This window comes from Mauremys reevesii, linkage group 18, assembly GCF_016161935.1.
Source record: "Mauremys reevesii isolate NIE-2019 linkage group 18, ASM1616193v1, whole genome shotgun sequence".
Lineage (NCBI taxonomy): Eukaryota > Metazoa > Chordata > Testudines > Geoemydidae > Mauremys > Mauremys reevesii.
Genome location: NC_052640.1, coordinates 19,007,089 through 19,024,260, shown reverse-complemented (window position 1 = coordinate 19,024,260; position 17,172 = coordinate 19,007,089). Strand labels below are relative to the sequence as shown.

Below are 17,172 nucleotides of genomic sequence, written 5' to 3'. Positions count from 1 at the left end.
ACTGCCCAGTGCCTTATTCTGCTCGTGTGTGTACCGGGGGTCTGGGTTCAAATCCTCGTTGCCTCTGGACTTGCAAAAAATGAATCTAGGAGCTGTGTCATCGTCAATTAGTTCTTCCTGGCTGAAAAAATGTTAGTAATTCAGCTGTGTTTCTTGCTCTGTCTGATATTTGCTCTCTTCATGCTGCCACCTTCTTCTGATCTTTCTTGAGCCTCATCTTCCTTTTAAAAATTATCTTCTCTTGATCATGCTCTGTACCCAGTGAGCAGGGGGCAGATTTGCATGAAGGGGCTGTTCTCCTGCTCTGGGGGTTTAAGAGAGAATCGGAGGGTTCCAGTCACAGACCTGTTTGCCTCAGGAAGCCGAGCTCGTCTGGATTCCCGCCATGGCCTGGGCCCCTCTGCTGCTCACGCTGCTCACTTACTGCTCAGGTCAGCTGGGCAGGTTTATGTGCAGTGGGATTGTTGTGGAGGAGGTGACTTTTCAAGGAATAAAGGAACTGAATTAATAATAATGTGTTTGTAATGTTGATTTCAGGGATCAGTTCACAGCCCGTGGTGACTCAGGAGCCCTCCGTGTTCATTACCCCAGGAGGGACTGTCACTCTGTCCTGCAGCCTGAGCACTGGAGCCGTCACCACCGGCAACTATCCCTCCTGGTACCAGCAGAAACCAGGCTCTGCTCCTCGGATGCTCATATATGAAACTAATAAGAGACCCTCCGGGATCCCTGCCCGGTTCTCTGGGTCCATTTCCAGTAACGACGCTGCCCTGGCCATCACCGGTGTCCAGGTAGAGGACGACGCTGACTATTACTGTGCTGTGTACACGGGTAGCAGTGGTGCACTACACACAGTGATACAGCGAGGTGGGGAACTGAGATAAAAACTTCCCCTTTTCTCCCCCTCCCTCTGCACTGGCTCTGCTGGGAACGGTGCAGGCTGCAGTCTGGCTTCTGCCGAGAAAGAGTCCAACTGCTGATTAGTTTCCAGTTAGAATTCCAGCCCTTCTCTCCTGGGTGGTGTGGCCCTTTCCTGCCTCCTTCTGCCTCTCTTTGCACAGGGAACAGCGCTGCCCTGTGCTCTAATCGCTCTCTGCAGTCTGCAGATCAGCTCAGGCAAATCTCTGTGTCCAGCCGAACGGGGCCTGTGTGTTAAAACACTGAGCATGTGTCTCCTCCACTGCACTGTTTGATGGTCTTCGCACACAATCCCTGACACTGAATCACGATACACTGGGGGCCAAATCCAGAAGTGCTGCCTAGGGGGGTATGAGCTAGACTCCCTTCAACACACACAGATGATTGAACTATAGGGCAGGTGACCGTGTCATTGTAACAGGTAAAATGCGGGCTCTGGAGCCATATTACTTTAATCCAAAGCAATCTTGCTGCATGTGTTATTTTCTGAGGGAAGATACTTTTGTTCCTTCCTGAGACCTGACCTCTCCGCATACGGCAATGCATTAATCTAGCTAGCGCCATGTTTTTAACCTTGGGAGATAACAGGCCAGAGTCTGATTTCAGTTGAACTGGTGTAAATGCAAAATAATTCCATTAAGGGCAATGAAGTTTACTCTGTGTCCACACTGGTGGTGTAAATGAGATCAGAATTTGGCCCATTGGCTTTGGGGAAGGGCAGTGCACTGGCTGGTATCTGTACAGTCTGCAAAGTCCATGTAACTTTGAGTAACTGAGTCCCACCCTGATCCCTTATGCCAATATTCCAGCTGCAGGCTGTGAAGTGGAAAACTCATTTCCCTTCCACACTCCCATCAGCAAACAGCCTGTGGCCATGTCTGGACTTCATTGCCCATTAGTCACAGAGCTTCCCAGCACCATCCCATTCCTTCCCCGCACAGCTAGGTGGGAACGGCTGCAGCTGCTGCTTGAATTTCTGGACCCTACAAGTAATCCAGGGCCAGCAGTGGACTCTGTGCAATGCAGAAAATCACTTCTCCCACCTGTGCAGGGTTCTCCTTTGTACTGTGAATGAGCAGCCCGTGGTCTACACTCACCAGTGCTGGGTATCAGTTACTAAAGACACTTGTCCTTTATGGCTCTTCTCCCATCTCAGAGTTGGAGTGGGGAGGTCACGGCAGCAGCAGCCAATGAGCAGGGAGCAGATTTGCATGAAGGGGCCGTTCTCCAGCTCTGGGGGTTTAAGAGAGAATCGGAGGGTTTCAGCCTGAGACCCATTTGCCTCAGGAACCCGAGTGCATCTGGATTCCCCACCATGGCCTGGGCCCCTCTGCTCCTCGTGCTGCTCATTTACTGCACTGGTATTGAGGAGTCTTTCAAAATTACTCATAATTTTCTGCATATTTAATTTCCTCTTACTTTGGGTGCAGCGCTGAAGCTCCTCTCACTCTGTATTCTCTTTGTGATTGATTCTGTTCCAGGTTCTGATGCCCAGTTTGTGCTGACTCAGCCACCCTCAGCATCAGCATCTCCTGGGCAAACGGTTACGATCTTCTGTGCCAGGAGCAGCGGCAGCACCGGTGATAACTGGAATTCCTGGTACCAGCAGAGCCCTGGCCGTGCTCCAGTACTGATTATATATCAGGATAGCAAGCGGCCCTCAGGGATTCCAAGTCGATTCTCTGGTGCCATTGACAGCTCTGCCAATGCTGCCACTCTAACCATCTCTGGGGTCCAAGCCGACGATGAGGCTGATTATTATTGTGCTGCATATGCTGGCAGTGGCAATTCCACAGTGCTACAGAGCCATGGGGAACTGAGACCAAAACCTCCCACAGCAGCTCAAGTGAAACTCCTCTGCACTGGTCTCACTGTGTGTGTCTGCTGCCTGAAGCCCTGCAGCGAAATGAACTGTCTCTCCCCAGCCACAGATGTTAAAATCCCAAATCAAGGGTAAATTGTGAGGTAGCTTCTGTGTGTCTTGTTAGGGGGCGGATAGCCAGGGAGGCAGCTGCTCTGTGGGGATGCACTGAGGCTTTGTACTGGCATGGGGTGGACATAGGCAAAGGCCTCTCAGGGCACTGGGGAGGCAGGGGCTGGTGAAAGGAGCAGCCTGTGTTCTCTCCATCGCTGCTGCCCAGTGCTGGCAATCCACAGGGGTTGTGGCCCTGACCACTCCTCACCTGGGCTGGCCGTGCTGCCCTTAGAATGGTGGGATGATACCAGGTGGTAGCTGCCCCCAAGCCAGCACTCCAGACGAGCACTGTGTCTATATTGGGTCTGGCTCCTGCGCAGGTGCATTGAGATGGGAATTGAGCTGGGATGTGTTTCCATGTGTGGGCTTCTTGAAACCCCTGCTGCGTGAATTCCCAAGCCAGACACACTCTGGGGAGGAAGGGTTGGGCCGGCTCCACCTGGGATGGGATGGGGGTATCTCTCATAGGGGATTATACCAAGTGGCATTATAGTCAATAATAGTGTTTAAGCCATGAACATGAATATAGAAATTCCACATCACAGGATGCCTGAGTATGAATGATACTTAATCAGACTGGTGCTATGAAACCAATGACCCATTTTCTGCTAGGGAGAATAACTGGAACAAATTGCTAGAGTGTATGGAACCGATATGACCCCAACTCTGGAGGGGAGGCCAACATGTGGGAGGGCAGAATGACACTGCAAAGACATGTGGGGAGATTAAACCATTGGAGGCTGCAGGAAACCAGAGGAGCATAAACCTTCTCCCCAGGAAGGAAATGAACAGCACAGAGAGAGACTGGGGCAGGGCCACAACCAGGCAGTCCCACCCATCACACTGAAGTGAGTTTCTTTCTGGTTTGTCTCGCTAACACTGTCCTAGCAGTGACCCCTGGAACGGGTGCGATTGGGCCTGGGCATTAGAAGGGGAGGTAGCTGCAGAAAAATCTCTTGGATAAGAAAATGACCCACAGGCTGAAGCCACTGGAGAATATACCAATGACCAGTAGGTGTCATCATTGTCCCACAGTTTTGCCAGCTGTTCTAAGGCTCCTTGGGACAGATAATGTCTAGCACAACCCCCGAACCCTGCAGGGAGATTTCCCTGTAACTGATTATTCACCCCAAACTAGGTACTTTTTGTACCATGCTTTTATAGCCACATCAGTGTCAAATGCAAATGGACGTTATATGAAACGTTGGAGGACCCTGCGTCTCCTTGTGAGCACCAGGCTGACGTGGCTTGACCACTGGGCTACACACAAACCATGGTACATGTCCAGTGCCATCCAACGTAGACATGATGTCTACCCTCACTGTCCATGCCGCCCATCTAGGCCTCCTCTAGTGTATTTCAAATGAGGAGAAAGAGCACTTTATAGTGTTGCAGAGACCATAGGCGCCGACTTATATGGGCTCCCTGCCAGAGACGCAAGCTGGGGACGTTATCTGCTTTATTTAGTAACTGAAGGCAGGCTGGGATCGCTGCTGCCCAGCTGTGCAGATGATCTCCCTGGGGACTGTGGTCCTGCAGTAGGTGCATCAATGGAAAGAGCAGACACCTGTGACTCTCTGCTGCTTTCATCCCCAGGGCTTTGTTGTTCCAGTGAATGTACATCTGCTCACAGAGGCTAGAGCCTCACAGTCGATGTTTCTGGTCCTGGAGATGGGAAAGTCCCAGGTTGCTGGTTTTCTCTTCACTGCTCAGTGAAGCTTGGCTGTGGGATGGAAACTGCTTAAATCCTGCTCTGTCCAGCAGCAGGACACGTGAACAAGGGCCAGTTTGGGTTCATTTGACGACAAAGTCTTAATAGATTAAAAGGGTCCCTTCATCTCTCAGTACGCACAATGGCCACTGAAGCTAGTAGGAGTTCAGGTATGTCTAGGACTTCAGGATTTTTCCACCTACAGAAAGAAATGGGAGGATATTAGGGAGACCTTATTTCATGACTTCTAGAAGAGGTTTTCTGGGGGATTTTCCTGGAATAAATAGAGAATAAACTTCACTTTGTGTCCATGTAATTCTCCAGAAAGTAGCGGAAAACCAAGATTAAAAACTTAATTGACACAGAGGAATTCCGGACATGATGGAGAGATGGACCTGAACTAAAACCTGGGTGTATCAGGCTTCATTTTGCAGTGGTCAGTGGTGGGACAGGGAACAGCAAAGCTCTCTGAAAAGTAAGAGCAGGCAGTGCTTAATTTGTGCCAGGGCATGCCAGGGCTGAGCCCCAGCACTTCTAGGCGTGGCAGTTCATAGCTCCGGCCACGGGCACTCAGGGCTTGCTGCAGCAATTATGAATGTAAAAAAATTGCTTGAGCCCAAGCATCTCATTGCTTGAGCCTTGGCATCTCGGTCATTACAAATTAAGCACTGAGAGCAGGGAAGTAAATGAACTATTGTTTCCCCTTCATTGCGTTCAAATCACTTACAAGGATGATCCCTCCTTTATCTGACTGGAGGCAGAGAGGTGCAGACATCAGCAGCCAGTGAGCAGGGGGCAGATTTGCATGAAGGGGCCTGGGAGTTTAAAAGTGAATCGGAGGGTCCCTGCCACAGACTCGTTTGCCTCAGGAAGCTGAGTTTGTCTGGATTCCCACCATGGCCTGGGCCCCTCTGCTCCTCACACTGCTCACTTACTGCACTGGTAGGTGGAGGTTTTGCTAATAACAGCTGTCATCCCCTTTAGCTCATCTCTTTCCCTTATTCCAATAAATGGGGGAACCGGCTCATCTAATAATGTTCACTTTGCTACTGATTTTGTTTCAGGGTCCTTGGCCCAGTTTGTGCTGACTCAGCCACCCTCAGTATCAGCGTCTCCTGGGCAAACGGTTACGATCTCTTGTGCCAGGAGCAGCGGCAGCATCAGTAGCTACTATGTCTCCTGGTACCAGCAGAGTCCTGGCCGTGCTCCAGTACTGATTATATATCAGGATAGCACGCGGCCCTCAGGGATTCCAAGTCGATTCTCTGGTGCCATTGACAGCTCTGCCAATGCTGCCACTCTAACCATCTCTGGGGTCCAAGCCGACGATGAGGCTGATTATTATTGTGCTTCATATGACAGCAGCAGCAAGCCCACAGTGCTACAGAGCCATGGAGAACTGAGACCAAAACCTCCCACAGCAGCTCAAGTGAAACTCCTCTGCACTGGTCTCACTATGTCTTTGTGCTGCCTGCGGCCCTGCAGCGAAATGAACTGTCTCTCCTCAGCCACAGGTGTTACAATCCCAAATCAATGGCAAATTGTGAGGTAGCCCCGGCTTGTGGCAAGGGGAAGCCCTTGCTGGTAGGAACCTTTCCACGGGCAGGGCGGGGAGACACTTTCCCGGGGGGAAATGGCTGTTTCCATGGCATCGTTACATCACAGACCCCCGCTGTCCCGAAGCCCGTTGCCAGGGCCAACGTGCAGGGGGTTGGGTCTGACCAACACCTGGAGAAGGTGAAGCCAGCACCACACCCCGCATCGCCATGGCAACGTCTCCCGGGAAAACAGCCTCGAGCCCAGCCTGCTCCCCTGAGGGCAAAGGGCAGCACCACCCCGGGGCTTCACTTTCCCCAACGCGCATGTGCAACCTCCCCACGCTCATAGGCCAATTTGCGCCTGTCCCTGGGCCGTGGTCACGTGCTTCACGCTCTGCCCTGTGATTGGCTGGACGGATCAGTCTCCGCGCGCCGGCTTTCCCGGAAGCGGCGACTCGAGCGGAGCTGGGGGCAGGATGGTGAGCGGGGGGGCCCGGCCGCGATGTGGCGGGAACCGCCCGGGCTCCCGGTGTCTCTGAGGGGGCGCGGGGCGGGGTGCGGGTGCAGCTGCAGAGGCGGTGCCGGGGGCTCGGGGCAGGCAGGGCCCGGGCGGCGCCCCCAGCAGGGGCTGGGCTGGGCTGGGCTGGGTGAGCCGCGGGGCCGAGAGCCATTGAACCAAACCATCAGCCCTGTAGCGTGGAACCCACTTCAGGCTGGGGGTGCGGCAGCCCCCGTGTGCGAGCCCCCTGCCGGGGTGCGGGGGGAGCTATAGACCGGAGTAGAGCTGCACCCTCCCTCCCACACTCAGCACTTGGCGTCCGTTTGCCTGGTTCCTGCCCTAAATGTACCTAGCGGGAGAACCCGACTAATCCTCATGCTTTCTAATTCACTGTAAAATATAAAATCCCCAGTCCCTCTGAAAGGTTTCTCTTGGGACTGAGGTGCGGGGAGATATTCTGTACCTTTACTTTTACCAGGTTTAGCTAGAAGCTTATTTTCTTCGGTGCATCATCACCAATATAAACCGGCTTTCAAAACAAAGGATCTGTGTGAGGATGTATCTGGAGGCCCTAATTCTGCAAAGCCATAAGCATGTGCATAATTTCACTGTCCTCAGTAGCCTGCTTGCAGTCTGTTAACCTGCTCCCTTGGTTAAAGTTGCAAACAGGCTTTTGGGGCATTAGTTTTTAAAAGGTTCACTGGTGTTAATTCAAAGTTCAGGAGTTTTGGGCATGGGGGGAAGGCTCCTAACCATTTATCCAAATTAACAGTTCTAAAAGAAACACTTGAATGCTTTCATATTAACCTTGTAAATTTAAATTTTGTTGGTTGATACTTTAATGATATTTTTAAAAACCTCATTTTGGAATTACAGTTGTCCAGTTTCCTGGAACAATGTAAATCCATGAACTATTAGCTTGCGTTTACACTGCTACTGTTTGGGTGCATTTTCAGATGATTTGTCAAAAAGTGATTTATCCTTATGTGAAATTCAAGGGATAGGGGTCGGGGCACTAAAAAATAGCTAGCTTACTGGAAAGTCACAACACGGAGCCTGACTCTTTTGTTGAGTAATAGTCTGGAAAGCTCTTTCAATATTGTTTTGAGCACAGTTGAATAAAACTGATTGATTTAAAAAAAAATTTCTTCCATAACATTCAAAATTCATTAATGATTAATTACAAATTCATTTGGCTAAAGATTATTTTCCCTTTCTGTTGCTTTCTTTTGTTTAACATTGTTCATGTTTCACCCTGTTTTTTCATTTTCCCCTTGTCTGCAATCAACTTCTTCATTCCACTAAGGCTGGGCACAGAGTAAGTTTACTCCGCTTGGCTCTTGCTAACACTGGTGATGGGCGATTGTCAACGGTGCTGATGTTAAATAGGTACTGATACACTGTGAGTTGTCATTATAATAGCTTTTTAGAGAGAGGTGTGAGAGATATTCAGAAAAATGGAAAACTTAAACATTATAAAAAACATTCCCTTCTTAGATTTTTTCATTTGACCTGACTTTTCATCTTCAGACATATCCTGAATATTTAAATTTATTATCTTGCGAGTTGTTGCTTATTTGCTTTGTAATAATAAATGTATATTGTCACAGAGAGGATATGCTTTGGATAATATATAGTATGTCTGGAAAGATCCTAATGCCATTTGGGTCAATAACCGTTGTAAGAAAACAAAATTTAGTCCTCCTACAACTTTATGTAAATATAGTCTTTAATATAGCTAGGACTCTTCGTACCACTTTAGTCCTGGTGCTCTCTCCCCCTGTTTTTTTTCCCCTAAAAGAGGAAGTCCCAGGAACCTAATATCTCAGTCTCTATTAAAGTTAGAATGCCAAGTTTATTTAATATTAAAATGTGTAGCAAAAAGTGTCAGACTGTAGTAGGAGCCAAAGTCAGAATCAGAGTGTCAGGGTTGGAAGGGACATCAGGAGGTCATCTAGTCCAACCCCCTGACAGATTTTTGCCCCAGATTCCCTAAATGGCCCCCTCAAGGATTGAACTGACAACCCTGGGTTTAGCAGGCCAATGCTCAAACCACCCTCCCCTGGGATCATTTATTCTTCCATAAATATCCAGGCTTTTTTGTTGTTGTTGCAGTTATTTTGGCAGGTGGGAACTTGAATCTGGTCTAGGAGCAGATAATCCTGGGTGTCTGTCCATCCCTCAGTACATAGTGGATCAAATTCTGCTCTTACACTCATGCAGCTCCATTGTCTCCAGTGAAGTTTCATGTCTCTAATTAAGCATAATTTGGCCAGGGGTTATGTGTATATAACGCCAACTAGTATTATTTGCGTACGTCTCTCAAGTGTTGAGTGAAGACCCTAAAGGTTGCCATCCTGTTATAAAAATAATTTGCAGTATAAAATAAGCTGTTTAGGACATTGGTTTAAAAATGGTGTCAGCTAACATGGCTATGGTGTCAGTTTTTTGTCCAACTTACACTGGGGCTACCAGTGCACTAGCTGAAATAATTTTGGGTTTAAAGTCTCCTAACACAATTGATTTTAGTGTAGGTGATGCCAAAATATTTTTTTAAGCTTTCTCTCCTCTCATCAGTGAATTTACCACCACTAAAAGTTGTCAGTGTGTCTGGCAATCCTGGGGAATAAACGCTACCCAAAGAACAGGTACAGAACGGGCATTGGCAAATCAACCTTCCCCTGCTCCCTTACCTATATACGTCAACTCTGATCCAGACGGTCCAGCTGTTGGCATTCTAGGGTAGTTTGGTCTTCATGCCCATTCGGTGCTTAGTGTCTGGGCTGAGACTATCCATTTCTTGTTCCTTGCGTTAATCCTGTCAAATGGGGTCTGCTCTGAGTCCTCTCCCTACAAAGTGCTCTCTGTTCAGTGCTATATCCTTTAGCACACCACATGCTAACGTGGCTTCCATTATGACGTCCCACCACTTCTTCCTGGGTTGGCCTCTGTGTTTTTCCTTCAGTCTTGCTCTGCTGGAGTCTCTTACCCCAATAGTTGTCAGGACTGTGCTTTACGTGATCAAACCACCTGGGCCTGCATGCCCTCACTTTTCCCAACTTTGGGTGTTACCGTAACATACACATTCCTCACATGGTCTCTCTTGCTTACCGCACTCGTCCAGCTCAACATTTGCAGTTCTGTGGAATGGATCCTTTGCTCATGTTTCTTCTTTGTTGCCCAACACTCAGTGCCATACGTTAAAATGGGATGGGCCGCAGTTTTACAGACTTTCCCTTTTCATCTTACTGGTATCTTCCTGTCACGAACTACGCCCCTTATCTCTCTCCATTTCAGCCAGGCTCTAATTTCATCCTCCAGTTTCCTGGATTCTGGAATGCAAATACTTGAAACTTTACGTTTTCAGTCTTGTCTGCCCATCAAGTTCAAGGATCATTCTTCAGTGTTCATGTTATTGAAATTACATACTATATACTCCCTTCTGCTTATTTTGAGCCTAGATCTCTCCAACAAATCTCTCCATTTCTCAAAATAGTCTTCCAGACGGTCTCTCACCTCGGTGCCCAGAATGATAGCATCTGCACAACGTGCACCGCGGTGCCTCCTTCTGGATGTTCCTTGTGAGCACGTCCAGGATGAAGATATATGAGAAAGGGCTCAATGCTGATTCCGGATGCACTCTACCTTTTACCAATAGTTTGTTTCACCACTGAGTTCTGGCTATTGACATTTGCATCTACATACATGGATTGAACAAAATGCACGTAATATACACCACCAGAGGGCATCCCTTGGAACTTTGTCAAAGGTCTTTTGCAGATCAGTAAATGCCATGACAGTATTTTCCCACTAGCTGCTTTACTGCAAAAAACACATCTGTTGTCAGTCTTTCTAGCTTGAAGCCATATTGATTTGCGCTTGTATCTAGTTAACGTCTTAGGGTATGTCTACACTACCCGCCGGATCGGCAGGCAGCGATCGATCCAGCAGGGGTCGATTTATCACATCTATACTAGATGCGATAAATCGACCCCTGAGCGCTCTCCCATTGACTCCTGTACTCCACCGCCGTGAGAGGCGCAGGCAGAGTCGATAGGGGAGTGGCAGCAGTCGACTTCAGCTACGTTATTCACATAGCTGAAGTTGCATAACTTAGATCGATTTTACCCCCCCCCCCCCAGACCAGGCCTTAGTCTCTTATCAGTGACTCTCTTCAACAGTTTCGTTGTATGACTCATCAGCTTTATCTCTCTATAATTAGTACTGTTGCCAGTGTCACCTTTTCCCTTATATATTGGTAGGAAGATGGTTTCCCTTCCTGCTGAGACTGTCAATACGATTGCTAATGCAGAGGGTCATTTTAGCAACAGGAACATCTGTCTAGAGGTGACTAGGGACGAAACCTCCTTCACTGAGGACACTAAAAAGTCATCAGAAATGCTTGCTTTTGATAATTTCCAACCTGTGCTGGGTTTAAACAGGTGACTTAAAAGTTAAAGAACCCATGTCCCTTTACCAGTCTCCAGAGCCATTCCACTCACCCACCCCTCTCCAGTACTTGGGTAGTTTGGACACTTGCTCAATCAGGTTTTCATAACACCGTAGTAGAAACACCTCAGGCAGTCTGCACTTGTGTTTACACCATTGCTAGCACCTGTGCAGACACAATGTGATAGTGTACATGGGGCCAAGGTTAATTTACAGTGTAGCACTGACATACCATACAGCTATCTTAGTAATTGATATTGCCCATATCTGCAGCACCTGTATGTACGTACAGCACCTAACATTTTAGGCACTGCCTTAATACTAATAAATGCTACTCCTATTGGAAGAAGAACAAGAACCCTAAGCTTAATAATCAGTTTTATGTATCGAACTAATAAGGGTGATAGTTTTGTGACTCATTTTCCTTTGTTCTAATGGCATAACAGTTCTTTTGCTTCATAACCCTTTCCCCACATTTGTTGCTGTATAATCAAATTAAGCTTGATTTACTGATGCTATGCTCGCATGCATTTGGTTTCTTAAATAAGCTTAATTTACAAAGTCTGTTACATCACATTATTGGCTACATTTGTAATGAAGGGTTAAGTTTAAAGGTATGATAAGGGGGACTTGATCAGATAACTGGCAGTCTGCTATGTGTAGATGGGAATGGTGTGGTGCAGCCTGAGATAAAATTTATTTTATGTATATAGTTGAAAGACAAATTTAACTTTTACTTGATACGTTAAATACATATGGAACTGCCAAGGGAAACTTAGTAGCTTGATCAACTGGTTGATCTCCATCTTACTATCAAATCTGTTTTGTTGAAGTGAGATACATTCACTGTCCAGTAGATTTGCTAGAGTTGATTTCTGCTTGCTGTATTCATAGACATTAGTAACTGAAGAGACCTGTTAGTCTTCCAGCCCATCATTGTTCCTTGCACTACTAGCTGGCCACTTTGAAAATTTTTCACAAATGGCCATAAGCCTCGGACTGCACTAAAATAGAGGCTTATATGTTTTTATTCTTTTCCTACGACAAGCCTACACAATTAAGAACTCTATATGGTTCATGTTCTTGATTCTTAATACAGAATAGCAGAATTTCATTGCTTCTGCAAATTCGCTAGTCTATATATATTTTTTTGTGATTACACACAAAAAAATCCAACTATTTTTTGCAAATAGGAGTTACTCTGCCCTTTCCCCAGGATGCAAAGGAACGAGGTGGTCAAATGTATTGTCATGGCACGCTAAAGTTACTATACTATTAATAGCCTATAATGAATCTTTAGAAGCCATAAATTTATTAGAGATATCCACAAAGTTGTGGATCTGACTAACTCATGACCAGGGCTGTAACATCAGATAGGGAATAAACAGCAAGAGCTGATGGAAAAACTGGAACCAACTGGAATTTTATCTATGGTTCTTATCACCTTAGTGCTATTCATGTGTCTCAGTGTTGAAGAATTGGACGCCATTATATAGAAGCAAAATTGTTTCTAAATAGATGTCAGTTTTCAATGAAGAATCAACTGCAGCTTGAATCTCTGTGCTGAATAAGTGGTATCTAGCTGAAGCCACTTGGATTGACTTCAGTTGGAATCCCATACTTTGCACAACTGCAGAATTGAGTTGTTGGTGTTCTGTGTGCAGGGTCAAGGAACAAGTCAGATCTAGCAGACGTGTGCAATATTTATCACAGCAAGGGAAGGATTAAAAAGAATATTTTGGAAATCTTCAAAAACGCAGTCTCTGCTTTTAAAGTGTTTTCTTCTCCTGGCTCTTATCACCAACTTCTCATTCGCTGTAAATGTGTAAATAAATATTATGCTGTGATAGCTGCCAGTGAGGAATGCAGGCTGCACAAACGCAAGTATAACAGAATCTTAGTAGCCCTGCTGCAGAATTTGAGATTGAGAAGCTGCAGGGTTTCTAGAGATCTGGCCGTATTTTATATGCTGGAACAGCCTCTTGTGCGTCAGTAATGTTCAAACTGCTGTCAGTGGCTTATGTGTCTGTGAAATCTTTTTGTCAAATTGTCAGATCATCCTGAGTAGAAATGAATTTTGTTTTTAATCCCTCCTGGAATCTTCTTACTAATGGAAAATCAGTCAAAACAGGACAAACAGCTGTTGAATGTCTATTATTACTATTTTGTTGATGTAATTTTTAATATTTTTTCATTATCTCTGACATCTAATAAGTTGGTGTTAGTATTAGGAGACCTTCACATCCCACATCGATGCAACAGCCTGCCAGCTAAATTCAAAAAATTGCTGGTTCCAGGCAAGATCCAGCATATCCTCTGCACAGGAAATCTCTGCACCAAGGAGAGCTATGACTACCTCAAGACTCTGGCTGGGGATGTTCACGTTGTCAGAGGGGACTTCGATGAGGTAATGGCCTCTCTAAACAATGTCTCTGTGTGTGTGTCTAGCAGGCAGGGGTAACATTTGCATGACTTTATCTAAACCACTTAACTTCAGTGTCATTAAGATGGCGTTAGTCATTCTTGCATTGGGTAACACGCTGGGGACAAGAAACAAACCGCACTATGTGATTATGAGATCAGTGACTTTTAAAAGTTTAGTTCTCCCCCCATACACAACAAGACTAAATCCAGCTCTTGGATTTGTGCATGTTTGTATAATGCAGTTCAGATAATTGTATTTGAGTCATATCTGTATAAAAATAGCTAGACTTCTGGCTCTATTTTCCCTCACTATTGCCAGATTGAAGACCTTCTGATCTAACGTGCTTCTTTTGCAGCGATTGTGTGATTTATTTATTTATTTATTTTGTAACACTATAAGATTAAGTTTTTATCAGGGATATTTGTAGTAAAAGTCAGGGACAGATCACGGAAAATCCACAAAAATTCACGGCAGCCCGTGACCTGTCCCTGACTTTCACTACAAATATCCCTGACAAAAGGGAGAGGCGGGTTCAGCACCCTCTGCTGCTGGGGCTCCTGGGTCCCCCACCACTGCAGTGGGTGGGAGCTCTGGAGTCTCCCTGCCTGAGCAGCTGGTAGTTGCAGCCTCTTCCAGCCACTAGCCATGGCTGCAGCTGCGCTGGGCAACTGCGTCGGGTCCTGCCAGCCACAGCTGGGGGCTGAGAGCTGCGAGGGTGGGGCGGGCTGGGAGCTCCAGCCCCAGGACAGAAAAATGTCACGGATTCTGTGACCTCCATGACATAATTGTAGCCTTAACTATAATTAACTTGGAAAGACTAGATTTTTATTGGTAAATTTGTATATGGTGAAATTGATGTATAACAAAATAAACAAAAATATTTCCATCCATGGTCGAAATTTACAGCTAGGCAAAATAAGAAAAATGCTGTTTGAGAACTTCTTAGAATTTGATTTTCAGCATCTATGTTGACATGTGATGTGATGTTGGCAGCTTGTGTTTCAATGGGTATAAAGCTTTAACTTCTTTAATGACAGTGTGTGTTGAAATTCAATAACTTCCTGCAACTGTAAAAATAAACATTGATATCCACCAAAATGATTAAAAAAAAATTTGAATTCTGCCAAGCCTATCTGTATTTAACGCTATTTGGGAACAGCAGGGTAATACCATGTTAAGTGTTTCTGTAAACTTAGCCCATTCCCACAACTTCCAATCTGTACCTTGCAAAAGAATGCAGTTGACCTCTGCCTGGGTATGGAGCCAATATTGAGTGGATTCTGCATGATGAAGCTGAGAAAAACGTAGTTGCCCATAAGGACATTACTCAGTCATTTGCCCGGAATGAGTAAATGCAAATGGACTTTCAACGGGTGAAGGAGTATATGTAACCTGCGCTGTGTGTTTATTTTTAGAACCTGAATTATCCAGAACAGAAAGTTGTAACTGTTGGGCAGTTTAAAATTGGGCTGATCCATGGCCATCAGGTTATTCCATGGGGTGACACGGCCAGCCTGGCACTGCTGCAGAGGCAGCTGGATGTGGACATTCTGATTTCAGGGCATACACACAAATTTGAGGCATTCGAACATGAAAACAAGTTCTACATCAATCCGGGATCAGCCACGGGAGCCTATAATGCCTTGGAGATGTGAGTTAAATAAGTTTGGAGATCTTTATACTGCACCCATCACTGTAATATTTGAGCACTTATTTTATATATGTATAGTTCTGGTATACCCATGACGATGATACTTAGATGTCTGTCTTAACTGTTTGTGGTTACAAGAAGCTTTAGATACTGGAACAATACTTTACCTCTTCTATTTAGAAAGCTTAATATATTGCATTCTCGAACTATTTCTCTTAGGTCTAGTGAAGGAAATGCTGAAAATGGCTGCTCAGCATTTACACATGTTTGTTATCTATTCCCTTTGAATCCTAGGACTGGAAAGTTCTGAAAAACTAAAGCCCTGTATTCATCTATATCAAATGAAACAGAGACAACAGAGTGCTCTGATGTTTCTAACATTCCCCTTCAGTGATATATGCCAGAGATGGGGCAGCTTCAGTGGAAGAGATATTTTGGGGAGGGTTCCATGCTAACGTAACATCACTGCACTGAAATTACCAAAAGTTTTGCTGTTGATTTCAAGGATTATTCTAGTGTAACTTCAAAATCCCTCTGCCTGGGATGAATTGTAGCTGCAGTTTCTCTAAGTGTTGTATTTCCTATTCTTCTGCAGTAGATCACACTTGCAATGCAATATCTAAATCAGATTCCTTGGGGCAGTTCACGCTTTTGTCTAAGTTAGGGTCTGTTAAAATCTAACTGTAATGCTGCTGCTTCTCTAATTGTCAAATATATGAACCAAAATGATTTTTCTTTGCAGAAACATCATTCCTTCATTTGTACTGATGGATATCCAGGCGTCCACAGTTGTGACTTATGTGTATCAACTCATTGGGGATGATGTGAAAGTAGAAAGAATTGAATACAAAAAGCCCTAATGCAAATCGGTCATGTCCACTGGTGCTTTTTTACCGTTTCTCATTCCTTTTTCCTGTCAAATCGACTAACTAAACAGTCATGATCCACAGACTTTATTGCAACACTTTATTGGACAGTTTACACACTAACACAATCAGTTTTCACTAACTACTGCTTGTAAGCTTATTGTAAACCTTATGTACCATAAACTAATTACACTCCTAATTTCCAAGCACACGTCACACACTGAACTATCTTCTATGTATAAAATGGCTATACTTGTAAATATCCAGTGTTACCACAGCTGTTAAGACTGACTGATCTCATGTGCATGACTAGATTGTAGTAATTTGAGACCGAACTTGTTACATAAATTATTCTAACCCTTAATATTTAAACACTTATCTCATCTATTTGCGTAGTTTGCTTGCAATGAATATATTTGTATATATTATGGGTTGGGCTGGAATTAGAGCATAACTTCTTAAAGTGCTTAAAGACCATCGGAGCCATTAAGAAGTCTTAATTTTTTTTAAATAGCATTTATTCAACCTGCATTTCTGATAGAGGTGACTGTGTAACATGTGACTTGGCCAGAACAGATGAATAAGATGCAGACCCCATGGTTAAAATAAAACCTATATTAAAGTAAAACGACTTTTCCTATATTAGAAGATGGTTGCTGAACAGCTTCCTAGCCGAGCTAAACTGCAACTAATAGTCTGATTTATGTCCCTGCGTTGGCTATATAGGACAAGTCAGCTCTATAAAGAGGAAGCTTCCTGTTGCTTCTCCCCTGCTCCCATAAGCCAAACAAAGAATTTTTTCCATCTTTCTCCCTCTAATTCCTCTTCTAAGGGTTAAATGCCCCGGCTAGCACTATTTCAGTCTGCGCGAGGCACTGAAGCACAGCACGTCTAGTCTCTGCTACCATAGAGCTTTTAGCATGGATACTCCTCTGCCCCCGCTGTGCGGAGAAAAAGTTGCAAAGGCATCCCCTGAAATCATCCATAAACATGTTAGACTTGACCTCAGCGAGCTCTAGGCCATCATCTCTGAACACCTCGGGGAAGTGTGTGAAATCTTGCACTGAATGACCACCGAAGTTTGGAGGTACTTGGCCATCTCCGTGTTTCACACGCTTCTGATCAATCCAGTGGTTCTCT

At 45.4% G+C, this 17,172-nt stretch overlaps 3 protein-coding genes and 1 gene segment (V, D, J or C); all 4 read left to right on the top strand.

Moving 5' to 3' along the window:
• The window catches only part of LOC120386421 (immunoglobulin lambda-1 light chain-like), a 459,811-nt gene that overhangs the window by 57,557 nt on the left and 385,082 nt on the right, over positions 1 to 17,172 (top strand). The window lies entirely within an intron of this gene.
• LOC120386422 (immunoglobulin lambda-1 light chain-like) overlaps positions 1 to 17,172 on the top strand; it is a 482,696-nt gene that overhangs the window by 113,415 nt on the left and 352,109 nt on the right. Inside the window, exons 1-2 of one of the 6 annotated variants that reach the window (XM_039505760.1) lie at positions 359 to 431; positions 538 to 847. The exons of the other annotated variants lie outside the window; for them this stretch is intronic. Coding sequence (XP_039361694.1) covers positions 386 to 431; positions 538 to 847 — 356 coding nt within the window. The 5' untranslated portion in view covers positions 359 to 385. Of the gene's footprint in view, positions 1 to 358; positions 432 to 537; positions 848 to 17,172 lie in introns of those variants that run through there. 6 annotated transcript variants of the gene reach the window in all.
• LOC120386426 lies at positions 2,178 to 3,192 on the top strand. The segment is given in 2 exon segments: positions 2,178 to 2,279; positions 2,400 to 3,192. Coding segments are annotated over 2 exon segments (522 nt in total).
• On the top strand, positions 6,429 to 16,419 carry LOC120386425 (vacuolar protein sorting-associated protein 29-like). Of its 2 annotated transcripts, XM_039505768.1 has the most exons (5): positions 6,429 to 6,621; positions 7,948 to 7,959; positions 13,306 to 13,497; positions 14,931 to 15,166; positions 15,909 to 16,419. In XM_039505768.1, the coding sequence occupies exons 1-5, from the start codon at positions 6,619 to 6,621 to the stop codon at positions 16,024 to 16,026; spliced, it is 561 nt and encodes a 186-aa protein (XP_039361702.1). In that variant the 5' UTR covers positions 6,429 to 6,618; the 3' UTR covers positions 16,027 to 16,419. The 2 variants fall into 2 exon arrangements, with proteins under 2 accessions (XP_039361702.1, XP_039361701.1); XM_039505767.1 differs by lacking the exon at positions 7,948 to 7,959 and having other exon boundaries at positions 6,460 to 6,621.